This window comes from Ascaphus truei, chromosome 8, assembly GCF_040206685.1.
Source record: "Ascaphus truei isolate aAscTru1 chromosome 8, aAscTru1.hap1, whole genome shotgun sequence".
NCBI lineage: Eukaryota > Metazoa > Chordata > Amphibia > Anura > Ascaphidae > Ascaphus > Ascaphus truei.
In genome coordinates, this window is record NC_134490.1 from 37870304 (window position 1) to 37898062 (window position 27759).

The following is a 27759-nucleotide window of genomic DNA, read 5'->3' on the forward strand; positions in this document are numbered from 1 at the left end:
TTTTAATTCCTTCTCACTGAACTGCTACAAACTACCAAGCATTGTGTTAAAGAAATAGAGTCCTATCTCCTGCTTCGGTCTGAAACGCCTTTGCTGTCACAGGCCTGCAACACACTGCTCTGGCATGGAAAAGGTTAATCTGTCACTATCATAGGGTGCTCACCTCCTAGAGAAAAAAAAACGCCCATGAAATTAAGTTTACACATAATACGCAGACACTTATACAAACATGAGCAGTTTTAACATTGTAGGACAAAGCAACTTTAATTTCATTGTAATCAGGAAGTTGATGGTGGGGGGCGTTTCACCAAATAGAATATTAAAACACACAATTTGAGCCATGCACGCTACATGCTCACTTTGAATATCTGCTTCTGGGTACAATCGGAGCGGAATTGCAAGATGTTCTTGTAGGTTACGAATCGCGATACATTTCATGGGAACAGCATGAGCTTTCCAAACCAAAAATAGTGCCTGAAGAAGAGACTTGTAAAGCATGGCAATGGCCTTCATGTTCAACTCAATGATATTCAGACAAATCAGGAAACAGATTCACACACTGCTTATTGTCCACGTTTGATAAATATTGTGTGAGTGATGCTGGCCCACGCATGAATTCCTCTGTGTTATATCTTTATAGGTTCTGCCTATTTATGTCTGGTTTAGACCCTGCTTTCTACGACACAGCCAAATCAGTCCGAGTTTTGACGGACAAATCACTTAAAGGGTTATTGGCTGCGTACTTCTCTAAGCCAGACGCTCAGTACTTTGGCCAATGCTTTTGGGAAGTCCCTGTTAAGGGAGGAGGCTACAATCTCAGTCCAATATTGCTAAACATAAGTTCCCCTTAATGGAATGAGCATGAACCGCTTTGGTTGCAAGAGGGTCCTCCAACAAATACATGAATGGACCCCTAAAAACTACACAAGTAAAATAATTGTTGCTGCTTATGTACAGTACACATACATTCCCTGCTATTAATCGTAGCAATGAAAGATACTAAAAAGGTAAACGTTCCGGCAGGAGGTCACAGGCTCTACAAATAAGGAAATTCAGTGAACGGGCTTTACTTTATCGAGGAACAGGGCAGCCGCTTCCTTTAGAAATTCCCTGCGGCTCATGCGGGCTCCAGGTTTCCTGTCCAGCCAAGCTCTGTCCATGGCTACAGCCAAACAGTCCGGTCCCAGCTTTATACCGGCCTCCAGGTAGCTGGCTGGGATACAAAGGTCACTGGCCACCAGAGCCTCTTCTAGGGTTGTGAGCACAGCCTGACACAGCCTTTGGTCAGCCTCGTTGTGTCCGTTTAGGACGCTGAACAGTGTGTTGGCTTTGGACATGAATTCCAGCAGCACAAAGCAGGTCAACACTCCATATCGGAACACGTCGAAGGGGACGGCCTCATGATCACGACACTGGATCTTCTTCAGAAGCTGGAAGGAGACCTCGTCTGGGAGGTCTCCCTCCAGGCAGATCCTGCACAGCAGCTCGCTGTAACTCTTTCCGTTAAGCCCCGGCTTCTTCCTCCTTCCAGCACTCAGGCAATCGTATGCGATGCTGAGGTTGTTGTTGAAGGCCGTCCTGTTGGAAAACACCTATTACTATTGTATTGTTAAAAGAAAATTTCAACAATTAAAAAGGTGGGTGGAGCGGTTTAACAAGTCAAACTAAAGCCCTACTACCCCCTAATAAAATTCAGACTCATCATGCTAAACAATGTCTATCTGTACTTGACGAGCTAGTGATTAGGATAAATATCTTTATATTTCCTTGGGGATCAAAAGGTACAGTCTTGTTTAAGCGAGATCATTGCTGAGAGATCTGTGCTCTGAGGCTGCAGAGAACAATGCTAAGATTTCTCATTATTACCCCAGTATTCTGCTTCTTTGTGAATTGTGTCACTATCTGAAGTGTAAGGGAACAGTACTGCAGTGTACAAATGCAGATACCGCTGATCACAGAACAATTCTGGTACGTGTCATAACATATGTAATCTGGTTCTCCAGACTGCTCATTCCTTGAAGATACTATGAAATAGTCTTGGACTGCAGGCAGTTGGTTCACAGAAGCTGCATGAACTTAATCCATGTATCTTTATTATTAATAAGACATGAACGTGAAAAGCCCACAATATTACAAACATCTAAACCAAACAGTTATTTGGTTTGCTTTTTATATGCTTTGTTTGCAAATTATACCCTGTGCTGGATTACAAATTATTTTGTAATTCTACTGTAGGGAAATGCGTGCAGGCAGCTCTGGGGCGGAATCTGACAGCACAGTTGTGATACTCGGATTTCCTTATGGAAAGAGACTACATCAACGCCTTGGAGACCCCATAATTGCTCTGATATCCCTCTAGTTTTCCAGCACCCATATTTAACTCCCAGTGCTCTATCATAATGTATGTATAATTGTATTTATATAGCACCAACAATATTTGCAGCACTTTACAACATTACAATAGGAGGTAAACAAATTACAAACAATAGGAATAAGTCGATTGCTCCATTTTCTCAACACCTATTCTCTCCTAGACCCTCTAAAATCTGGCTTCCGCACTGCTCACTCCACGGAAACAGCCCTCACTAAAATAACTGACGACCTCCATGCTGCCAAAGACAGAGGTCATTACACTCTGCTCATATTACTCGACCTCTCTGCAGCATTTGACACCGTGGACCACCCTCTTCTCCTTCATATTCTCCATACTCTTGGTATTCGGAACAAAGCTCTATCCTGGATCTCATCCTACCTCTCCCATCGTACTGTCAGTGTCTCTTCTGCTAACACCTCCTCCTCCTCTATTGATCTCTCTGTGGGGGTACCCCAGGGCTCTGTCCTGGGACCTCTTCTCTTTTCTCTGTACACACTCTCTCTAGGTGACCTAATAACATCTTTTGGGTTTAATTATCACCTCTATGCCGACGACACACAAATATACTTTTCAACACCCGACCTTACACCTGCTGTACTAACCAAAGTTTCTGAATGTCTCTCTGCTATATCATCCTGGATGGCCCTCCGCCGCCTTAAACTCAACATGGCTAAAACAGAGCTCCTCATACTTCCTCCCAAACCTGGCCCTACTACCTCCTTCCACATTACTGTTGGAACTACGATCATTCACCCAGTAGCCCAAGCACGCTGCCTAAGGGTCACACTCGACTCCTCTCTCACATTCGCCCCTCACATTCAAAACATTTCTAAAACCTGTCGCTTTTTCCTCCGCAATATAACAAAGATACGCCCTTTCCTCTGTTGCTCGACTGCTAAAACGCTGACTCAGGCCCTCATTCTCTCCCGTCTTGACTACTGTAACCTCCTGCTGTCCGGCCTTCCTGCCTCTCACCTGTCTCCCCTACAATCTATCCTAAATGCTGCTGCCAGAATCACTCTACTCTTTCCTAGATCTGTCTCAGCATCTCCCCTCATGAAATCCCTCTCCTGGCTTCCGATCAAATCCCGCATCTCACACTCCATTCTTCTCCTCACTTTTAAAGCTTTACACTCTTCTGCCCCTCCTTACATCTCAGCCCTAATTTCTCGTTATGCACCATCCAGACTCTTGCGTTCTTCTCAAGGATGTCTTCTTTCTACCCCCTTTGTATCTAAAGCCCTCTCCCGCCTTAAACCTTTTTCACTGACTGCCCCACACCTATGGAATGCCCTTCCCCTCAGTACCTGACTAGCACCCTCTCTATCCACCTTTAAGACCCACCTTAAGACCCACTTGCTTAAAGAAGCATATGAATAGCACTGTGGATATTCTGAACACATGATACATAAAGCTTGGCCCCTTGCAGACGCACTTACCAGAACTTCCTCCTACTGTCTCTGTACGTTCTCCCTACCTACCAATTAGACTGTAAGCTCCTTGGGGCAGGGACTCCTCTTCCTTAATGTTACTTTTATGTCTAAAGCACTTATTCCCATGATCTGTTATTTATATTATCTGTTATTTATTTGATTACCACATGTATTACTACTGTGAAGCGCTATGTACATTAATGGCACTATATAAATAAAGACATACAATACAATACATACAATACAATGTCAGCATGAGGCAAAAGGAGACCCTGCCTTAACACCCCCCCCTCCCATTTTATCAGTGCAAATCAGCCTCCACCCCACCCCGACAAACCAGGTCCCCGGACCTCTGGGAGTGGTGAGCCAACCTCAGGTACCACAGAGCCCGGCCCAGGCGCTGCTGCCCCAGCAGATGTGGGCGCTGGTCCACTGCCGCCAATTCGGCCGTGCCCAGCCCAAGCTTCTCGAAGTAATCTGCCAGGAACGCCACCGGTTCCTCGGGCCTGGCCTCAAGCACCTTCAGTACAGCCTCCCGCAGCATGTCCCGCACCCCGGCCTGCGCCAGGAACTCCGCCTCACTGGCAGGGCCCATGGGAGGTCGCGGCACCGGAGAGCCTCCAACCGCCCTCCGCTTCTCCGTCATCGTTACACTGGGCTTCGGCTTTCTCACCTGGGTTGAAACCGGGGAGACGCCATTACTACTGAGGGCAGATGGAGAACGTCCATATGGAACTGAGACGTCATCGCCATTTTTACTAAGGGAACGCCATCTTAAGGAGGCCGAATACCTGTACCAACGCAACGCTTTGGCGCTTTCAACCCCCTTCTGGTCTCTTTGTCTATGCTTCCCATAGCACTCAGCCTATCTTCCGATAACGGGGACCCGCCGGAAGCGGTGGTCTCCGTGCTTTGTTAGGTTGCCATAACAACGGGAGCAGCTTCCGGCGCCATCTTGGTCGTCAAGAACCACGGTCGTTACTAGGAACGCTGAGTTGATGTACCGGATGTGCTCTGCGGACGGAAGTAGCCTAGGCATGACCACAGAAATTTCATAAGAGGCGGACTGTTGATTTTCCAGGGAGGAGGAGGCTGAAGGGCTTGGCGGCCATCTTGGATTCGGGCATACATTCTAGAAATCCATGTGAGAAAGTCAGGAAAAATCTGAAATGTGACTGAGATTAAGGAATAAAAAAATGAAACAAACACCATTAATATTAACCAGCTGCACACTAAATCCGGTAACAATATTCCCAATAGCAGGGTTTTATCTGCAAAGAAAAACTGAAATAAAACGACTCATTTGGGGTAAGGATGGCAGACAATAAGTATTTTATTAGTATCTGTTTTGTTGTGTTTATTTCTGAGACCTATTAGAAATCTCAATGTCAAGTGTATGCCCCATAGAGGACAATGAGTTGTTTGCCCTAATCAAATATGGTCGCCTGGAGCTTCCCAAAAGGTGACGTGTTTTACACTTCAACCTTTTTCTGCCCCCCATTGATTTGATTGCTGTGCCTGAGAAGAAGACAGAGTGAGGGGTGAGTTCGGGTCTTTATTCACACCTCAGAATCAAGTGCAGTTAAATTAATTGAGATTTAATGTTGATAGGCATCTACAACCAAAGGAATGTGTAGTGGGAGCAGCATTAACTACTCACTAAACTAGTACTGACAACCCCTTTACTACCACTATTTATGACTAGCACTGACTACATATTGCCACTAACTAACCCTATGCTATCACGAATTAACCATAAATAGTACTCACTAACCTTATACTATCATTACTTGACCCTAACTAGTACTGACTAAACCCGTATTATCATGTACAACCCTACCCTAGACAAACAAAAGTGACATAGTAGTGAAAGCTTTTGGCCAAACATATTTAGTGCTATTTACATACCTTTTAGCTAAGTAGTGGTTAAAAAGAGTGCAAGTTTTTAGGACCACAAAGGACCCTTCAGGCAGATTTTTACAAATGAATCTGAAAGAGCATGACATTCATACAAGGATCACATCCTACTGGCCTGGATACATAGATTGTAATTATTGTGATACGCAAAGTAACATGGAGCTGTCGGGAATTTGGGTGAAGGTGTGAGCGCAGGATGTCTGTATATTGCAATACCTAATTACAAAGGTATAATGTATTTATATATCGCAATGAAACATAAATCATTTTCTCCAATCCTGTCCTGTGTTCAATGTATCAAAAGTTTGCATGAGTTTATATTCCCAGGTTTTTATTTGTCAGAGTTTGGAAATTCCCGGGTGATTATTGTTACGATCCTGTCCTTATTGTATACATCTCCGGGTAGGAAACATCCTGAAGCCCTTAGTAAAAAACAAACAAACACATGTAGCTACCCACAGGACACCACAGTGCAGATATTCTTCCTCTACCAGAAGAAACCATCAAGATAACGATGGATGTGGAATCCCTTTACACCAACATTGCCCACAAAGATAGTCTGGCAGCATGCCAAGGACTCCTCGAGCCGCAAAATCCACCCACAGACTATTCTACCACTAACATTTTCATTTCCTTGACACCATATTCTGCACACAGGACTAGAAAATACAGACATCACAGACTGACCTACAGTACATGCCTGCGGTTTGACAGCTTCAACTCCAGATACACAAAACACACTTATCAGTTAAAGCGAAGTCATAAGGTACAATCCCATTTGCTCAGGTACTACAGACAGGGACAAGCATCTTGATATGCTGAGGAACTTCAGAAATCAAGTTTACAAGCTAAGAATTGTAGAACTTCAAATACACAGCCTTCAGCATAAACAAAACAAACCCTTCTGGATTACAAACTGAAACAGAAAGTGAAAACCGTGTACCATTCGTTCTCAGACATGTGTACCTGCACTCATTTTTGTCCAATGGGGTTTGTTTATATTTTCAGTGGTGCGTGGCGCTTCCGTGGCTGGTTTCCCTGAACCATTACAATTTCAATAATAACGCAAATAAGAGGTAATCGGACTCTTAGTGTTCAAAAGGTCCTGAGATCATTTTAATAGTATTCAAAAAGACCATTAGTAGCACAACGTTTGGAGGGGGGAAAGTTAACCCTTTGAACACTACAAGTGCAAATAGCACTTCTTTATTGATTTTACCATTAGTTGCCACCTACAGTCCCCAACTCACAATCCTGCTCAAAATAGCTAAAGATCTACAATAAACTCTCCATAAAGTTAACAGATTGAAATAAATATATCCAGAACCACCTAAAGTCTCCCACAGACAACCAAACTTGAAACAACTGATCATAAGGAGCTTCTGTTACAACCTACCCTGTCAATGCAAAAGGAGCGAGATCTGCACACACATTCTAACCACAGGCAGGATACCTATACCACACACACTCGAGGAGTATAATGTTGTAGAATCCTTCACCAATGTGTTGATAATGTGCACAAAATGCTTTATTGAAGGATTCTATATATGTAAAACCGAACAAACCAGAAGAAAAAGAATGAGCATGCACAGCCATACTATTAATCATAAAATATAAAATAAAACAGATATACCTTTTGGGGAATGTAGCCCAAATTATAGTATCGGGGACATGAATGTAACCATTATCTAGGGGAATTTCAGAACTCAGAGAAAAACTTGAGAATATAAACTCATGGCTATGTCCGATACATGGAATACAGGTTATAATTCGGGAGAAGGATTAATGTCTCATGATCTAGAAAGATATTATACATTTGTAATTCGGTACCCCAATATACAGACACCCTGCTCTCTACACCAGGCCAGTCAGAGGAGAGAGTGGGGATTAAGGTGAGAGAGATACCAGAGACATTTACATATTTTTTAATAAGGAAAACTCAAGAAAAAAGTGTACGTGTAGGTTATAATGACTGTTTATTTTATTTATTTCCTTCCGCCCCTCTGATAATGCGGCCGCATCTTGCAGTTGGATTTAAGCATTGATCCCCAAGCTACCCTGAGTTTGATGGACCAACTCTGCACGTTAAACCACTCCTGACACATCTACAGGTGTAGCAGGCGTTACTGCATCTCTTTGTGGGTGCAATAACATGTTAGCCCCGGCCCCTCTTTTGCATTCGGCTAATTGTTTCACAATGGTATTTGCCAGGGCCGGCTGGGAGTTTAGCGGGGCTCGGTGCCGGGGGAGAGCGTGGGGGTCTCTTACCTTCTCCTGCTCCTCATCTCCGGCATCACCTCCAGCTACGTTGTGGCGTCATGTGGTGTTGCGTTGTCGTGGCAACACGTCGCCATGTGGTATCACCAGGAGGAGATGCAGAGCAGGAGGAGACGCTTACAGCTCCAGAGAGAAGATGAGGCTGCTGCCGCTGAGCGCGCTCATGCTTGAGAGCGGTGACGTCACCAAATCTCCAAGCATGAGCGCGGGCTGTCCTGCATAATTTTGTGAGTGCAAAGGGGGGGGGTGTGGATCGGGGCTATTTGTGTGTGGAGCTGTGGGCTGTGTGCTGTGTGCTTTGACTGCTGCTGAGCGTGCTTCAAAATCAATTTTCTTTGTCTCCCCAGCACCGAGCTTGAGAGAGCGTACGTGCACGTGCATGAGCGCGCGCCCCGTGAGCGTGGCTGTGCAGATTCACATTCACGGCAGTAAACGCACCAAGCGCGCTCAGCGGTAGCGTGGACGCAGCCTAAGAGGCACTTGCAGAGACCCCGTGCTCTCCTCCTGCAATCAGTTTGAATGTTGTGGGGAAGAACTCAGTGCGAATGCACCGATGGCACTGCCATCTTGTCTGCTCCCGCTGGCACATTGTGTGTCCTGCTACAACATATCATCGGCAGCATCAATGCCTGTGACTTTGGTTTTGTATTCGGAAGTTTGATTATGTTCTTACAGACTTCATAGTGTCGGAACCAGTGCTCTTGCTACTATTATCTGAACCAATTTGAGTGTGCCTGGGCTTACGCCCATAGAGACTTTTAGGTTGCATTGGTTCCTTTATGTTTATTTTAGGAGTTATTCATGCAGTGCTGGGAACTATTTTTCTTGCTAAGTCTTATGTACTATTCCCCCCCCCCCCCCATTGAAATAACATAAGCCCACCCCTGTCGTAAATCAGCTGCCAAGTTAACAGTTATTACAACAGTAAAAAAAAACTAGCAAACAAGTTTAACCTTTTTGCCTCAATATATAAACACACTCATAGCTTTCTTTCTCTAATACTTAGACACACGAGTCATATCAATAGATTTAGTCGAACAAGACTAATCGAGACGTTTTACTTCTAAATTTGAGATGGATGGATATCTGGCCTTGGCACCTCTTAGGCCGAGTCCATAGAAGGACAGGCTGTGCTGAGGCGTGCGGACGCTCAGCGCTGAGCCCCTGCATCCTCAATGAGGATGCCTTGAGAGGGGGCTCGCGCGAGCGTCCGCAGGCGTGCTCAGGCTTTGGAGTTTTCAGCCGAGCGCCAAGCTGTTTTTCAGCGCGCTGTCGGCTGAAAACCTCCAATGAGAGCGGGGCTGCGTCAACGTCACGGCGCCGTGACGTTGACGTCAGTGTGTCGCGGGCGATTGGCCCAGCGACGTCACTGCCCCGCCTCCCTCAGTCTCCCCCCACCTCCGATCGCGGACGCTGGCTCGCCTGTATGTGCATGGAATCGCACAGCTTCTGCAGGCGAGCCTCAGCGTCAGCGCGGTGCAGCACGGCTCCCCCCTCTATGGCCCGGGCCTAAGACACAAAAAAGACTGGCTGGCGCTTCCTTGTAAAATACTACAGCACCACCTAATGGTGGATAAAATTCAGAGCATATGCTGAACAAATATATACATAAAACAAATACAATGCCAGGTATATATGGATAGGAGAGTAAAAAGTCTAATGACCACTCAACCTCATAAGGAAAAGCCACGATCCTCCAGAAAGCCAGGTACACGAGACATGAGGGAGTGTGTCAAGGACTAACACAGTGGTGATGGCAGCTTCTTAATGCAGTGATGCTTGATGCTTGGCTACCTGGCAGCTCACTGCATCAAGAAGCTGCCATCACCACTGTGTTAGTCCTTGGCACCTCTTACTCATGCAATGTGTGGTCTCGTTGCATGCGACTCTTTGCCACGATTACAGATATGTAACTCTTAGTATGTGCAGTTGATGACGTCACATGACATTCTCCTTTATTTATAAAGTCCCCAACTATGTCATGACTTGTGGGTCAGCTCTGTCTGGGGTGCATCAGTGATCATTCACAAACGTTTAGTTTTCTTTGAGGATGACAGAGTAATCTCTGGTTATCATGTATGGCCTTCTGAACAACACATATGTCACTTCTAGTGGGCCATCCGTGATAGCCCCCCCCCCCCCCCAATTAAGTCATCTTTGAAGACCAGCACAGACCCAGGAAAAGTCTTGTCCTGTCATAAACCCAATACAGCTCAACCCCCTTATAACGCTGGGCTTGGGGTCCAAACAATCACATCGCGATATAAGCGGATCGCGTTAGAAATAATGTACCATTGTATGCATTGTACAATAAAGTATTTAGGATACCAATAATCGTGTTGTAAAGTATTCATAAGTACGAAAATTGGGAGCCACGCTTGCATCGCGTTCTAAGCGGATTTGAGTTTTAACGGATCGCGTTATAACAGGGTTGAGCTGTATATTGTAATTTTAAACTGAAACTGGTGCTACATTAACCCCTGAAGCACCAGATTAATTAAAGTACCTAATATCTCATGATATTATCATGACACTGTGTTACATTAACTATCTGCAATTTCTTCTCTTTCATTTACATGTTACTTTGTGTATCATATTACTTATCAACTGTATATCCAGTCTTACTAGGATGTGATCTTTCTATGGATGCCATACACCTTGTCTTTAATTCGTATGTTAAATGAAACATTCTTGCTAGTATGTTATAAAAGAAATAAACTTCGGCCTTCCCCAAAAGTAAAAACAGTGCAACAGCCCCACCTCGTGGTAAAAAGTGCTAATAGCACAAACAGAGCAAGCAAATAAGCACTCGTAAAATGAACACTATATAAGTGTGCTTAAACAGAAAAAGATATAGAAAATCTAACCAACTACTCAACCTCTAAAAGAAACAGTCGGATTCTTCAGAATACATAGATGGATACAGAATGAGGGAGTGGTTGCCTGACAGATTCAGTGGATAGTCATCAGCCCATCCGTACTGTAACAATTGTGGGTGAATACAGCTGTAGGTGCAGGTGAACTTGGATCTTGAGTGAGGAGAAGAGAAACAGGGACTCACATTAGCCAAGGTGAGAGTGGCCTGCAGATCTGTGGGTGTTACTCTGGGGTTCCTTGTGACTTCTTGGATGATTTGCCGGTTTGCGCTTGGGGAGATTTGTGTAGGATGACTGCTCCTGGGTAGAGTGACTGTGGTCTTGACATTTCTCCATTTGTCTGACAGAAATGGTTTTGTAACCCTTTCTAGACTGATCAGCATGAATAACTGAGGTCCTCAGAGATTTCTTTTGATCGTGGCATGATGTGTGTCCACACACCTGTATGGTGAAGACCAAACGTACAAGGTTTCTGATCTTTATATAGGGTGGGGCCTTCGAAACTCACCCCTGAAGATCTACCTAATTATTTAAACACCTGATTTTAATGTAGCCGATAAAGCCAGAGTTTCACTTTTTCACATACCCGGACTCTTAATTGCTCATTGTTTTGTCTAAATCATACATCATTTTGTTTCAAAAGACATGGAATTGGTTAATATAAACCCTATTGGATATTTAAGAAAAGACTGGTTTTGATCCAAGAAGGTTATCATGGACAAACGATGGAATTTTTCCATAATTATTGTTGCGGTTCACAAACTTTTTTTCCCCACAGTGTGTATATACATCATTCTATCCATAAATACTTCTTGAAGATTCATTTGTAAAAATCTGTCTGAAGAATGGACCTTTTGTTGTCCTGAAAGCTTGCACTCTTTTTAACCACTATTTGGCTAATAACGGTATCGCTTCTAGTTGACTTCTGTGTGTCTATTCAACAGGTTAACACAGTACGTTATTCTATTTCAGGGGTGCTCAAATGGAAAAAAAATTTGGGGGGGGAGGGGGTCGTGGTGCTTAGAGGCCCCATACTCTTCCCCAAAGCATTTCAATTAAATGCTGGGGGAGCGCGCCCGAGGCCTCAGTAACTCGCTTACCTGATATCCAGCAGCTTCGGGCGCTGCGTCGCTAAGGCAACGCGCCGTCAAATGACGCCGTGGGGTCACATGACCTTGTGACACCAGAAAACGTTGGCAAACAGATGAGGGGAGGGCAAGCAGGGGGGGCGAGTAGAAAGGGGGGGAGGGCAAACTAAAAAGTTTGCACACCCCTGCTCTATTTGAACCCTACACTAGTAACCTATGTTATTATTAACTTACCCTATACAAATTCTAGCTAACATGTTGAAAGTTCTAATGAATCATGAAATAGTGACTAATAGATGGAAGTCATGTGCAGTATAACACAGAATGCTCATCCTGAAGGGGTTATCTAATACCTTACACTCAATGGGATTTCCTTCTCTGTCAGATCAGGAAGAGTCTAAGAGACCCCGTGATGGAGTCAGACGAGAGGCCCTCTCACAGACCGGAGCTGTGTCCTTCTCCTGAAGATGTCAACCCCTTGGTGGAAAATCCTAAACAGACCTCCGTGTTTCTGTCGGAGCATTTAGAGTCAACTACCGGTATCGAATACGGGGACGTACAGCCTAAAGAGGAGCCGCAGGAATGGATCATAACGGACGTCCGGTCCATTGCTGGCGTAGAGACACAACCTGAAATACATTCTCAGGAATGTGTAGCAGGGTCTGAATCCTGTGTCGTGAAGGAAGAGAAGCAACCCAAAGAAGAGCCAGACACGTGGCCCATCACAGGAGACATCAGCTCTGTGCCTGGAGTTCTTTCTGTAGAGAAGCAGATTAAAGAGGAACAAGAGGATGATACCACCTTTGTGTCAAGGGGTTTACGGTCCCGGGGAAGGAAGCCTCTTCAAAAGGAGAGTGGCCTGTGGTCGGAGTCAGAGGATGTGAAACCCCTCAAACAGGAGCCAGAGGAATGTTCCCCGCGCCAGCCAAGCACCATAGTGGGGTCCAAGATCCCAAAAGAGAAGCCTAGACGCAGAAAGAGCGGCCGCTTGTCTCGCAAGGTGGACAAGCCACGTGCCCGCCCATACCTAGAACCAGAGCTATTCAAGTGTGACACGTGTGACAAGGTCATCAAGCACCTGAACAGCTTCCGGGAGCATCAGCGGATTCACACTGGGGAGCGACCCTACAAGTGCAAGGTAAAGAAGTGTGGAGAGAGACACAGAAATACAATTCTGCACACCCAAAAATTATTTAATGGGAATGCAGCATTTCGGCTTAGGTTTAACAGATTAATTAGCATAATGATTACGTGGCAAACCATGGCACAGAAGGAATATGTGTGACGGGATTTAAAAAATAATGAAGCTAGAGGCATCACCATGTAAAATGTAGGAAATAGTCTCCATTAGAAACTTCATTTATTCCTGCCAACTGATATCAGGTCATATTGTGATAATGATCTGGGTCGGGCCTTTCTTTACCTCTTACGCCAACGTTGCTGACAGACCCTCAGTTAGGAATACAAATCCAGGACTGGATCGTTATCTTACTGTGACCTGGAGTCAGTGGGCAGTATTGCACTAATCACAAGTTTTACAAACAATCCATGTTAAATAATCAGACACACAACAATGTATGGTGGGTAAAATAGTGACAAACCCTCCACGTACAGTGTACAGCAAATAGAAATGCCACTTGTGAGCACATTTCCTTGTCTCAGACTGGTCTGCATCCCCTATGTTAAATAATGTAAATTCTTTAAAGCATCTACCTCCCTAATAATTCCCCCCCACGATTTAAACTGTAGGGATGGTGCTCTGAGACTGGACCACTCTAACCTCCACTGCAGGGACCCCCTGCATCCTGAGAAATTGTCCCATTATCTGTGTGATTTATTTTACAGTTCACAAGCACATTAAACGGTACATTTCTCATTGACCGATGGGTCCCCAGATCTGAGATCAGAGCAGTTTAACTTCAGAAAGCCCCCTGCTTCCAACTCCTAATCCCCCCCCTCCAAGCCCCCATAATAAGAATAAATCCTGAAACCTAAAGTGTGGGGGGATCCAAATTAATCCTATTAAAAAAAATAATTATATAATTTGGCATATCCCACTATACAAGGCAGGAACGTGATGTTCAAGCGAGTCACAAAGACATGACATGCAGTGAATTCCTGGTCTTCATGAAGGGACTTTAAATACAACAGTGATTAACCCCTTTGCTCCAAGAAGGGCCCCCCCATCCTTTTATAAACCTTGTGCTGTTATCCCCCAAACGCTCGAGGTTAAGCAACCCTTGCTTAAATCCCACTCCCCCTTATGCACACACCACTTTGCGGGTGTTTCTATGTCGTGTTTTCATGCACCCCCAGGTGTGCAAGAAGAACTTCACACGCTGCGCGGATCTCATCAAGCACCGGCTGGTGCACTCGAACCGGCGCCCGCACAAATGCAAGACGTGCGGCAAGCGGTTTAAGCTGGCGGGAGACCTGAGCAAGCACAGCACGGTGCACTCCGACCTGTCCCCCTTCAAGTGCGAGTCCTGCGAGAAGAGCTTCAAGCGCACCTCGTGCCTCATTAAGCACATGCGCATCCACACGGAGGAGAAGCCCTTCTCCTGCACCGAGTGCGACAAGCGCTTCAAGTGGGAGGCGTCGTTGCGGGAGCATCGCAGGATTCACACCGGGGAGAAGCCGTTCCGGTGCCCAGAGTGCGACAAGAGCTTCACCCACTTCTCCACCTTCCTGCAGCACCGGCGGACACACCAGGAGGACTCGCCTTTCTCCTGCAAGCGCTGCAAACGGTCCTTCAACCACAAGTCGAACATGCTGAAGCACCAGAGGACGGCTCACATCTAACCTCCCGGGGCGGCACTGCAGTGATTACAGGGATTAGTGTGGTGGGGTTAATCGTTGGAAGCCACACATTATGAGGGTTTGAGACAGTTTCCCACATTTTTTATTTTTTTACATAGGAAGCAGGGGGCCACCTCAGCTGAAATGTGTTAATTTCAGCTCCTGTGGGGGTTGTGCAGGCGGGGTTGTGTCACTACATACTTATCGGGGTACAGTAGATGAAGCAAGTAGTATCACCTTTTAGGAGAAACAAAATGGTGTTTAAATCTCCAGCGTTGGGTTAAACAATCAGGAAGTAACCGGCGGCACCTTCCCATGTGAGTATCTCAAGATTCAGGAAATCCCAGTTGAGTTTTGGGGACGGGGTGCCACGGTCGCACTGCTGCTTTAAGTAGGTATCTTGCTCATTAAGGGGCATTCTAACATATTAAGGGGGTATCTTGCTCATTTAGGGCCATTTTCACTCATTAAGGGTGTATCTTACTCATTAAGAGGACATCTCGCTCATGTGGGTATTTCATTCATTCCCAGTATTGAGTCTCACTCAAGTGAACACTATTCTGTCTTACGTCATTATTGTTACAGAACTCTGCACATGATGCACATGATCTTGCACTGTAGTTACCCTGAATCACTGACATGCACTCATGTATCCCCCTCCCTATTGAGGTTAATATATAGTAACCTCAATAGGGAGGGGGTTACACTCTCCCCTTACAAAAATAGATGTTGTCCTCAACATCCGGGGCCTATACCAGGAATACCCATATAACACATTACACTATTTACCATAAACATACCCATATTTTTCACTAACACATCTATTGTCAATGAGGGCAATATGTAAGTAATACATACTAGATAACACTGTACAACATATCTGATAACTATCAGGTTATCTATACCATACACAAACTGTGCTTATGGCTGAACATCACATTGATTTACCCTGAAACCTATGGTAACGCGACGTCATGACGCTGGGAACTACGGTAACGAGGAGGGAGGGGTGCGCAGGGGGAAAAGATTGCGTTCCCCTGCTCTACCCTGTCAGCCTTACATAAACCAGAACACTATCCAGACCTTAATAACCTGGCATATCCATGCAACTATCTTATTGCTCTATTCCTGACACTAGTTACCTGGCAGCTTACTATTCTAACATATTTACCTATTTATATTTACAACTATATACAAATGAGTCCTCAGCTCCTCCTCCAGAGGTCCGAGGCAACTGTCCCTAACTGTCCCTAGAATCGTCCTCCTCATTTAGCTTGTATCTGGGTGAGAAGGGGCGGGGCTAAACTCCTGCCTGGTGATTGGCAGAACGCCATCACCAGGGTGGTTGACTAAAATGCTCCTTTAACCCTATATAGTAACCTCAATAGGGAGGGTGTTACACGGGTCACAAAGGGATTGAAAGAGACAGAACTATTCTGGAGTCCATGGAGAACAGCAGCTTCAGGAGAAGGTGGAAACCCAGAAGAGGGCGATCATCCAAGGATGGATGGATGTATCAAGGGTCACATGTGGGCATTATGATGAAGAGTCTGTTTCAGTTCCGTCCCTTTGTTTTAATGTATCACTGAGAGAGTTGGGGAGCAGTTATTGGGGCTGTCGGTGAGAGCAGTTAGGGGTGGTGTCATAGGAAGCAGTTAAAGGAGGAGTTTAAGGGAGAAGTATTATGAGGCGTATCACAGATTACATCAACAATATCGACCAGGTTTGAAGTTGTATTATATCCTCTGTGTACAGGACATAAACTCAAATAACGTTTTGTACACCAGTGCAGATTGACTCCCAAAAAAATGTAATGAATGCAAATTGTGTTACCTTGATACATATCCCCAATACCCCAGAGAAGGGCACTGCCTGTCATGCAGACACACCGGTGCATGGTGTGTGAGGTTCTGCTCTGAGAGTTTAGTATCACGAACACATTACATAGTAGATGAATTTGAAACAAGATCTATATCCATTGAGTTCACATAATGTTTAATTTAAGACGCCGGAGATAATCATTTTATATTTGTATTTACCGGTATATTGATCCAGGGGAAGGCAAACAAAAAAAACTGTGAAACAATATCCAATGATATATCAGAAGGAGAAAAACACTTTACTTGGACTCCAATAACAGCAATTCGATTTCTCCCTGGATCAACATCCTTCCTATATTTGACTTGTGGTATATCACTGTGTTCCTTTTCTTTTAAAAGGATGTCTAACCTTTTATTAAAGCGATCTCCTGTATCTGCCATCAGTCTCCACCGGTGGTAAATGTCACATTTTGACTGCCCACTGCCCTCTGCCCTTACTGTAAAGAATCCTTTGCTGCTGGTGAAATCACCATTCCTCTAATCTCAACTAATGATCCTGTGTCATATTTACTGTCCTTGGGATGAATAGTTCTCTTTGAAAGTTCCTTGTATTGACCTTGAATGTATTTGTAAATAGGAATCATATGCCCTCATAGACGCCTCTTTTGTAATGTAAACAAACCTAATTTGGACAGTTTCCTCACTGCTTACTATTCATATGGTGGCTATTCTCTGTACATTTTCTAGTTCCATAATGTCTTTTTTTTGTTTTTTTTTTATGGGGTAGTGCCGAAAACTGCACTCAGTGTATAGGATATATACATAGGTAAAATTACTCTATCTACACCCCTATTATGCTGTTGGGCTTTGCAGCTACTGCATGTCATTGGGCACTATTACTAAGCCTGCTGTCTACAAGCACTCCTAAATCCTTTTCCATCAAGGATTGACCTAATTTTTTCCAATTTAGTGTGTGTGTAGCATGCGTAGCCTTGCTTTCCAAATGCATACCTATACCTGTATTAAGGATGTAATGGTTATAAAAGCTGCAAGTCTGCATCCCTCCCTAATTTAGCTTCCGTACCCAGAATGCTCTCTGCCTCACGACAGCGCAGCGTTTTTAGGGTTTGTAAAATACCCCCTGCTTTTTATCTAACCTATGAAACCTACATTTCCAGTTCTTTTCTACAAAACAGGAATTTATTACACAAGCCCTTTCCATTCTTTGCAAATGAATAAAAGTGAAACTTTTTTTCCCCCCTAATGCGGTCAGATGAGATTTTCCTCATAATTTACTAAATGTGCAAATCGGGCGAGGACCTCTTCTTTTACAATGCCCCAGTGATCCCTGCAAAGCCCCTAATATAAATCAGAGTAGCCCTGTGCACAGACCCTCTGCTCAGAATACCAGGAGATCTTGCAACATGTTATCCTCAATAAATAACCTTTTTTTTTGTCACAGGCTCAGTGTTTTGTTTAGTTCCTCCCTCCACAACAGGAAGAGACGGGACACTTTCACTGCGCCACAAAGTCTACGGGCACCCCGGCCGAGGGATGGGTGCGACCGGGTTAACAAACAAGGGATTTAATGTCCAAACCTGGGTGGCTCGCGACTGCAAATCAAGGCTGAAAATGCTACAGGCTGCCGCACCCTTTAAAAGGGGGCCATTCCTCCACGGCCCAAAGTTAACGAAGTCCAGTGACATGTTTAACGGGTTTCATCTGGATGATTAACAAACTTTTTCCCACCCAAATATGAGAGAGTGTGAGAGTGCGAGTGTCAAGTGCTTGTACAGCCAGAATAACCCCTTATCTTTATTGGCTCTCTGATAAGGATGAAGAAAACATTTGCTTGACAAACAATTCCCCATTGAGAGGCCCCAAAGAAATTCAACTTGTTACTCATTTCCCTCCCCCAAAAACCATTTTGGTATTAGCATGGTTAGATTTCTTTAGGTATGCCAGTTAGACTGTGAAAGTTCTGTTTCCTGGCCTACTGTGTGGGAGTTGCACCTTTTAACACCTTCACTGCCAGTGGAGACATTAGCAGCAGTGTTTGCAGTATGGGTTGTATGAAGCGACCCCAGAGCCTGATGTCTCCTGTGCCTCGCAGGCAGTCTCTCTGATTCACTACATGTGTTTGGGTTGGAAGGATCTTTTTCGTTTCATGCGTCTCCAGAGCTGCAGAGACAGCAGTAAACTCCCTGCCAGACCCAGCGTAGAGAGGAGCATCCACGTCGGTGCCAGGCTGTCCTGTAGCCCGTCTGAAACATTAAAACAGGCAGCGTTAAATACTGCAGGCATCCTGAGTAACACACAGCAGGAACCTGGGCTCTGACCCAGACTGTCATTTATATGACACACAAATATAGTCATACCTATATACAGCATACACACATTTAAACATACAAACATATACACACATATATACAGTGGTCGACAAATCACCAAAAAATCTACTCGCCGTACAAAAAAATCTACTCGCCACCTAGTATCACACGTGTGCTGCTTGGGCCAATAGAAGCTCGCCACGATGTTAAATCCACTCGCCCTGGGCGTGCAAATGTATAGGTTTGTCGAACACTGCATAAATATATATATACAGAAAAGAAATACACCTAGCGCAATCACACAGAGATTATAAAATAATATATTTACCACATATAGCGGAGGGTATAAACCCTAACAATCTAACTTTCCCTGACTCAGTCTGCTGCCAAAAGGTCTACCGCTCCACAGGCTGGTAACGAAAGATTTCCAAAAGATTGACCTAGGCGCAAGTGGAGACAAGAAAGAAAAACATAGGGTAGTATGTTCTGACAATTTGACCCATAAAAGGTACGATATGCACTCACAGCGTTAAGATAAATTCAAGCCTTGTATCCACTCTGGGATCTGGAACAATGTAGGGAATCTGGAACGTCCAGCAGCACGTATTCCACAGCCAAGTGATATCTCGTACGTTGCATTACATGTAGAAAGGAAGGTAAGAAACACACAAATAGTGTAACACAGTTTTAATAAAAATATATAATCCAATAAATGTAGGTAAAAAACTCACACTTTAGGAGTTCTTATAAAACGGTTGAGAATTCAGAGTATCTCACACTCATAAAGGGCTAATGATATTCTGCTGATCTTCTGAGTGTGAGATACTCTGAATTCTCAACCGTTTTATAAGAACTCCTAAAGTGTGAGTTTTTTACCTACTTTTATTGGATTATATATTTTTATTAAAACTGTGTTACACTATTTGTGTGTTTCTTACCTTCCTTTCTACATGTAATGCAACGTACGAGATATCACTTGGCTGTGGAATACGTGCTGCTGGACGTTCCAGATTCCCTACATTGTTCCAGATCCCAGAGTGGATACAAGGCTTGAATTTATCTTAACGCTGTGAGTGCATATCGTACCTTTTATGTGTCAAATTGTCCGAACATACTACCCTATGTTTTTCTTTCTTGTCTCCACTTGCGCCTAGGTCAATCTTTTGGATATAGATAGATAGATATATAGTTACCGAATGCAGGCCGGCAATAAGGAGACGAACACAGATGTAAGTATTCAATAAACGTGTATTAAGAATTCAGGGCACAGAAACCGACGTTTCAGTCCACGCAGAGGGACCTTCCTCGGTTGTGCAAAGATCAAATGACACATATTTATACCTGCACCCAGGTGTATCCCATCACCAAAAAGCAATTTAAAAATCACAAATTCCGCGAACGCTGACAGCTGATGTCCATCAGTGGTGAAATCGGCGCCATTTTGACTCAACATTCAAATTACGTGAAGTCACGTGTGGCAGGTAAGCAAGCCGCCATCTTGGTTGGTGCTTGTCTTTGAAAAATGTCAGGTACCCGGCTGTTAGGAAGCGTCTTCGGGTTACCATGGCAAACGTAATCGTGTATAGACATAGCCCAGCGCATGCGCGCTGGTGTCGGAATGGCCAATGATCATCACTTAGAACATGACAGCAGTACATTACGCGGGTGACACCCCGAAGGATGGGGGTGAGTGATAAAGGGATGAGGGGGGTGAGTGATAAAGGGATGAGGGGGTGAGTGATAAAGGGATGAGGGGGGTGAGTGATAAAGGGATGAGGGGGGGGGGTTAGGGGTAAGATAGCCATGTAATGGAAGAACAGTCAGTTGGTGTAGGTATTTCAATAAAGCAAAACATAGACAGCACGCAAAGTAGCGAATATGGGTAGTAAATGGTGCAATGTGGAACAAGGAGGAACCCTTTTTCCTCCACAACAATCACTGAACACAAAAAACAATATTCCCAGCACTCATAAAAGACAAATGGAAAACGGTATAAGCCAAATTGATTTCATAAAGAAAAGAACCCCCCCCCCCCCCCCCCCGAAGGGTATAAGTCAAAATGCAATATACGATATGAGACAAGGGAGAATGGGAAAAAACGCAGGGAAAGGGGAAGCAATGGGGTGGGAAAAGGGGAGGGGGTGCAAGCAAAAAGTGATGCAGGGGAAGAGGGGGCAACGTTTCGGGGGTTAAGACCCCTTCTTCAGGCCCGTTTCCAAAGGCACAAAAGGTGTCCAATGGTACTTCCCTTTAACCCTGTAACAAAACCTCCCTATGTGATAGAGGAAAATGTAAATAAAGTAAATCCAAAAGGATAAGATGAAAAAATGAGTCCCGCACCTCAAAGAGAAAATGTTAAGGATATAATGCACATGAACCACGCTCTATTTCAGCAAAACCTGGTAGGAGAATAAGCTCCAAAAAGTCCCAGAAAGAACTCCTCAAAAATCCTGAGCTGATGCATGAATACTTCCTTGGTGTGACATCACAGCGTTCCGAACTTCTGATTGGCCAAGATGCAGGAAGTATTTCTAATTGGTCCACATACCATAGCACTCTGGGAGATGTAATACGCAAGAGCATACAGAGTTCCCATGCCGTCTTGGCGTCTCGGTTACCATGGTTAAGATGGTTAATGAATTGTAGTAACTCCGTTTCCTGTCCACCACATACAGTAAGTACATACGTTATATCTTCCTCAATGTATAACTTCCTGGTAAAATATTTGATAAATAAATAAATAATATCGATGACATGTTTACTGTATGGGGTGGACAGGAAACGGAGTTACTACACTTCATTTACCATCTTAACAATATCCCCTCAACAATACGCTTCACTGCTAATTTTAGTCAGAACAGGGTCACATTCCTGGACACCGTTGTATATAAGACCAATGGAGCATTAGCCACCAGGCTCTTCCACAAGCCCACAGACAAAAATACCTTGTGATACGCCACCAGTCATCACCCCATGCCACTCACGAGAGGACTCCCTAACACGCAATCATTACGGGTCAAGAGAATAACAAGCGATCCACAGGAAGTAGAGAGTGCTCTTATCAGAATGGCACTGTGCTTCTATGACAGGCTACAGCTCAAAAGAGATTGAGGAAGCACTAACCAAAGTGAGACAGACTAACGGGGGCACTACTAGTACCACATGTGAAAACCTCTGGGACAAACCGTTTTAATATCATCAGCACATACAGCACGGCCACCAGCTTCATCCAAAGCAGTGTGCAGAAGAGCTGGCACATACTGGCTAATGACAACAAGATTGGCGGATTTTTTAAAGAGCCTCCACTGTTTTGCTATGGGCGGGGACACAGTCTGGGTGACTTACTAACACAGAGAAAAGAGGAAACTGGCGCACAGTCCAATGAAGTGGGTCCCAGGATAACAAAAATAAATATTTATTGATGTGAAAACATCCAAACCTGTGGAGGTTGCTCTCCTCCGTTTGGATGTTTTCAATTCAATAACTATTTATTTTTGTTATCCTGGGACCCACTTCATTGGACTGTGCGCCAGTTTCCTCTTTTCTCTACAGCTATCCATATCTACTTGGCTGCACGTCTACCAGGAATCCAAAGGACCAGTGCAATATGTAAGTACTTTTAACACTTTGAGGGGGACCATCCCCATTGGAGGTATTATGGGGGTTTATTGCTTGCCCCTACCTCAGGGATCTTTTGGCCCCACAGAGGATGTTATGTCTTATTAGCCTGAGTTCTTTTCTCCATCATTTGTGTGATCAAACACTGGAGCGCAGTTGTCACTACAAATTTTACATGACTTACTAACACAGTCAGACCCAGTTACCAAATACACACCTTCAAAAACATGGCTGGCAAGGAAGCCAGGGGCATACAGGTGCCACGGGGGCACCAACTGCCAATTCATGCAAACGGGTCCAACCTTCTCACATCCACACAGTGGCACGCCAATTTAAATCAAACATTATCTCAACTGCGAGTCCAGATATGTAGAATATCTCATAAAATGCCCATGCGGGCTATCCTACATTGGGAAAACCACTAGAATGCTAAAAGAAAGAATAGGCAATCACCGCTCTACAATCAGAAAGGCACTACAGAGCACGGATAAGGATGTGGACCTGAAATACCTACCTGTGGCCAGTCCCTTCAAACAAAACAGGCACAGTTTGGCTACAATGCGCTGTATGCCGATTCTGTAAGGACAAGTCCCAGCTCGAGGAGGAGACAGAAGCAAAGTCCTTCTACAACTTGAGGCAAGACTCATCTTCGAGCTCAAAACCATGGCACCTTTGGGCTTGAATGAAGACTTTAAGCTTGGATGATTTTTATAAAACATCTATTAAAAGCTTCCTGATGTCTGCACACCTCGCAAACATTCCCCCCGAAATAAGATAGCCAAAGGTGAAGACACAGTTAAAAACCTTAGAAGAGCAGATATGCCTTCGTTAGTAGCAAAAAGCAATTTAAGGACAGTCGCTGGGGGGGTCTGGGACCGGAGGCCGCGAGGGGGTTCAACACTCCCCCCCCCTTCCCACCCTCCACCTCCTGCCCCCTCTCCCACTCCCTCCCCTGATTCCCCGACCAACTCTGCCCACCCCTCCCTCTTACCCTTTCTCCTCTCTATCTCTGGCTGGTCACTCTGATCCCCATGGATAGGGGCCTATCAGATTACCAATCTAATAGAGAGGAACTGTTCCACCAAAGGAAGATGATCCCTCTCAACCGGTCAAAGTTTCTCTTTCCTTTTTCTTTATATTATATAAAATGTATCCGAGTAGGTATGGAAGACTACCTGTAATGACGATTTACCCGATCTGTAACTTCTACCTAATAAAAAAATGTTTGAAACAAAAAGCTTCCTCACAACTATATTGAAATACCTACACCAACTGACTGTTCTTCCATTACATGGCAATCCTACCCCCAACCCCCACATCCCTTTATCACTCACCCCCGTCCTTCGGGGTGTCCCCCGCGTCATGTACTGGCGTCATGTTCTAAGTGATGATCATTGGCCATTCCTACACCAGCGCGCATGCGCCGGGCTATGTCTATACACGATTGTGTTTGCCATGGTAACCCGAAGACGCTTCCTAACAGCCGGGTACCTGGCAAGATGGTGGCTTACTTACCTGCCACACGTGACTTTGTGAATTTGGCTGTTGATTCAAAATGGCGCCGATTTTACCACTAGCTGGCAGATTTCGCGGGATTTGTGATTTTTAAATTGCTTTTTGGTGATAGGATACACCTGGGTGCAGGTATAAATGTGTCACTATCACTTGATCTTTGCACAACCCTGAGGAAGGTCCCTCTGCGTGGACTGAAACGTCAGTTTCTGTGCCCCAAATTATTAATACACGTTATTGAATACTTACATCTGTGTGCTGTCTCCTTATTGTCGGACCTGCATTTGGTAACTATACCTATCTATGACGTATGGGATAAGCACCAGGACTTACTGGATACTACGAGAGTGCCAACTGTTTCATTTTGACATATATACATACATACATACATAAAGCAGAAAATAGCCGTGTTAGTCCAGTCATAGTCCTATGACATAAATTGTTAGTCCAATAAAAAAGGTATCACCTAATACTGAAGAACTCATTTATTCTACATACATACATAAATACATACAATATATATACATACACACACACACACACACACACACACACACACACGGTTAGATATATGCGCACACATAAATATACAAATAAGCATGTTTGTGTACATAAACGTACGTAAACAAAAAATAGGGATATGGTGCTTAAGGACTAAATTTAAAAAAAATGTAAATGTAAAAGGTATTCTAATGTGGGTGCTTGTATTGCAAGGAGCGGCCTATGTCCCTTTTAATCAGCCCTGAGGAAGACCACTAGTGTGTGGGTAATACATTCTGGTTTTGCTTGAGGAGAGGGAGGAAGAAGAAGAAAAAAAAAAAACCACAGGGCACTCACTAAGGAAGAAGTATTAAGAATAAATATACTGGGTGCATACTGTCCGAGGGGCAAAAGAGAGGCCAGGTGCTCCAAAATGCAAAGAAAGTCACGTTTAATACTCAACGTTTCGGCTCTCAGGAGTCTTCTTCAAGAGCTTCAAAAAGGCTCCTGCGAGAACCGAAAGGTTGAGCACTAACTATCACCCTTTTTTTTGCATTTTGGAGCGCCTGGCCTCTCTTTTGCAATATATATATAATCAAAAACGAATAGACAATACCGTTCTGTGGCTAGACAGTATCGTCTATTCGTTTTTGATTATTAAGCTCGACTAACATGGTACAGATACCTCTACATATATATATATATATTTGTATGTTTATATAATCACATACATGCACGTGTATACAGATACTCACGCATACATACAGATGCAGCCCCACCCCCCACACACGTCAAGGTGTTGGGCGCATTCCAAGTTTCCCCTGAGCTTCGGAAGTTCTGCTCTACACCCTGACACCCCCCTCCCTCTGTCACCCGCAGAGTGTTGTGTGCAGCAGCTCTCACACTGGGATTCCCTCGCAGGCAAATGGATCAGGCAGAGGACAGGCACAAACTTTGGAGGGGGATATACTGGGGATGTGAGGGTTAAAATGTCTGATAGGACACAGCGGGTAACTTAAAGATGGCTGCCCTGTCACAAAACAAGGATTTATAGGGCTATTGTTAGAGACATATTATATCACTCTGCGGTCTGCATGTTATTATAAGGGGCAGAGTGATACGTTGCAGACCCCTCTGGCAGCAAAGGAGATAAATCGGCAGTCTGCCACATTAAAAGTCTGCAGAGCCCTGCACCTCCTATACCCCCAATCTCACCTCCGGATGTTACTGAGGTTAGCACCTCCTCAACAGCGGGGACCACTCTGCTGGTGATGTATCTGCTTGTGAGGGACCCTCTGGGGGCAAAGGGCAGCGATGTGGGGTCCCGTCTTTTGGGGTGCACTTGTATCCTAGGCAGAGCAGTCGGGGTCTCGCTGGGGATAGCGGGCAGCGATGTGGGGTCCCATCTGTTGGGGTTCACTTGAGTTCTAGGCAGAGCAGTCGGTGTCACGCTGGGGATAGCGGGCAGCGATGTGGGGTCCCATCTGTTGGGGTTCACTTGAGTTCTAGGTAGAGCAGTCGGTGTCATGCTGGGGGTAGCAGGCAGCGATGTGGGGTCCCATCTGTTGGGGTTCACTTGAGTTCTAGGCAGAGCAGTCGGTGTCACGCTGGGGGTAGCAGGCAGCGATGTGGGGTCCCATCTTTTGGGGTGCACTTGTATCCTAGGCAGAGCAGTCGGGGTCTCGCTGGGGGTAGTGGACAGTGATGTGGGGTCGCGTCTGGTGACAGATCGACCTGTTGGAGTCCCCCCTGTGATCAGCACTGTTGTGAGGGTGCTCTTAGTGCTCTTAAGGTCATTATGGGTGACAGATTCTGTTAAAAGTCCCTGGCTGGTGGCAGTTGGAGTTTTGGGGTGTCTCTGTGTCACAGACTCCGTCACACGTTTCTCAGCATAGGTTTCAGGGTCATTTCCCTGTGTGGATCCTTTCTGCATCTCAAGCTCAGTGTTGGGATACCCTGCAGAGGTTAGAGTAGTAAATCCAGTGTCAGGGCTCCCTCTGCTGGTGACAGGAGCGGTGACATCTTCCAGGCTCCCAGCTGGGAATAGAGATATTTTATCAGCAACTTTGTCTTTGATATGGTCTTTGGGGACAATGGCACAATGACAACTATGCCCAGGATAAATAACACGGTGTGATACTTCAATTCTAAAAACAGGGGGCCCTCAAATAATTCAACTCAAATCCCTCCTAAAAATCGACATTTGGAACATATACTTGTTGCTAGAACAGCTAGCGTCAGCCATTTTAAAAGTGTCCAGAGAGCCTTCAAATCTACAAGCGGATATCTCTAGATGTCTACTGCGTAAGGCTGCGTCCCCGCTGGCGCAAACCGCGCTCATGCTTGAAAGCGGTGACGTCACCAACTTGGTGACGTCACCAAGCGTGAGCGCCAGGTGTCCTGCCTATTTTGCAAGCGCGGACGGGGGGGCGTTGCGGGCACGTTGAGCGCGCTTCAAAGTCAGTTTTTTTTTATCTGCTCAAGCGCCAAGCTTGGGTGAGCATGCGTGCCCGAGCGCTCGCCGTGTGAGCGGGGACTTACACATAAAGACTGCAATAAGTAAAAGCGGCAAGCGCCGAGCGCACAGCACACTCAGCGCCAGCAGGGACGCAGCCTAAGGGGCGAGAGGGAGGAATCCCTGCGGACAGCATGAAAAGGCAGCAGCAACTAAGGGAACATATTGATATAGAGGGGACAGTGCGCTGGCTTCGGGGCCTTAACGATTTGCAAACTTTTGTACCTCTGGCTGGCAGCTGTAGCGTTCCCTCTCTTCTGAGCACCTGGTCACCCACAGCCAGCTGTGCTTCACATCTGTAGGTGACCCCTGGCACCCAGCCCTCCTCTCTGGGTAACCCCAAACTCCACGAGAGACTGCTCAGCCCCTCCTCATCCTCCTCCATCTCCTGGCTCTGGCTGGGAGTCTCCAGCCTCACGGAGCCTCGATAACAGCTCAGGCTTACAGACGCGCCCGGGTACACCCCCCGCATGGAGCAGCTCAGGGAGGGGGTGTCCTCGTCAGGGTGGGGGGTCAGGAGCAGGGAGTCTGGGAGAGCTGCAGGAGACAACATGGAATTGAACATGTATTGGGGTACAATAATGTGAATATATTAGAGATGTTATATACAAATACTCAGGTGCAATAATGTGATAGATTACAGATGTTATGTACATATATTGGGGTGCAATAATGGGAATATTACAGATGTTATGTACATATATATCGGGGTGCAATAAA

General features: G+C 45.1%; 3 protein-coding genes across 8 annotated transcripts in view; 1 reads left to right on the plus strand and 2 right to left on the minus strand.

Annotated features, from left to right (window-relative positions):
• Positions 1-4840, minus strand: TPGS1 (tubulin polyglutamylase complex subunit 1). Of its 2 annotated transcripts, none has more exons than XM_075611511.1 (2): positions 4179-4840; positions 1-1578 (listed from the first exon to the last, which is right to left on the minus strand). In XM_075611511.1, the coding sequence occupies exons 1-2, from the start codon at positions 4451-4453 to the stop codon at positions 1053-1055; spliced, it is 801 nt and encodes a 266-aa protein (XP_075467626.1). In that variant the 5' UTR covers positions 4454-4840; the 3' UTR covers positions 1-1052. The 2 variants fall into 2 exon arrangements, with proteins under 2 accessions (XP_075467626.1, XP_075467625.1); XM_075611510.1 differs by having other exon boundaries at positions 4158-4839.
• On the plus strand, positions 4245-18046 carry LOC142501519 (uncharacterized). Of its 4 annotated transcripts, none has more exons than XM_075611508.1 (3): positions 4245-5115; positions 12351-13103; positions 14282-18046. In XM_075611508.1, the coding sequence occupies exons 2-3, from the start codon at positions 12378-12380 to the stop codon at positions 14765-14767; spliced, it is 1212 nt and encodes a 403-aa protein (XP_075467623.1). In that variant the 5' UTR covers positions 4245-5115; positions 12351-12377; the 3' UTR covers positions 14768-18046. The 4 variants fall into 4 exon arrangements, with proteins under 4 accessions (XP_075467623.1, XP_075467624.1, XP_075467621.1 ...); XM_075611509.1 differs by having other exon boundaries at positions 12356-13103; XM_075611506.1 differs by lacking the exon at positions 4245-5115 and adding an exon at positions 5152-5348.
• MADCAM1 (mucosal vascular addressin cell adhesion molecule 1) overlaps positions 17302-27759 on the minus strand; it is a 12418-nt gene continuing 1960 nt past the window's right edge. Inside the window, exons 3-5 of one of the 2 annotated variants that reach the window (XM_075611503.1) lie at positions 27265-27576; positions 25740-26480; positions 17302-18848 (exon numbers count right to left, since the gene is read on the minus strand). In XM_075611503.1, coding sequence (XP_075467618.1) covers positions 18715-18848; positions 25740-26480; positions 27265-27576 — 1187 coding nt within the window. In that variant the 3' untranslated portion in view covers positions 17302-18714. Of the gene's footprint in view, positions 18849-25739; positions 26562-27264; positions 27577-27759 lie in introns of both variants that reach the window. The other variant, XM_075611502.1, reaches the window with a different exon arrangement.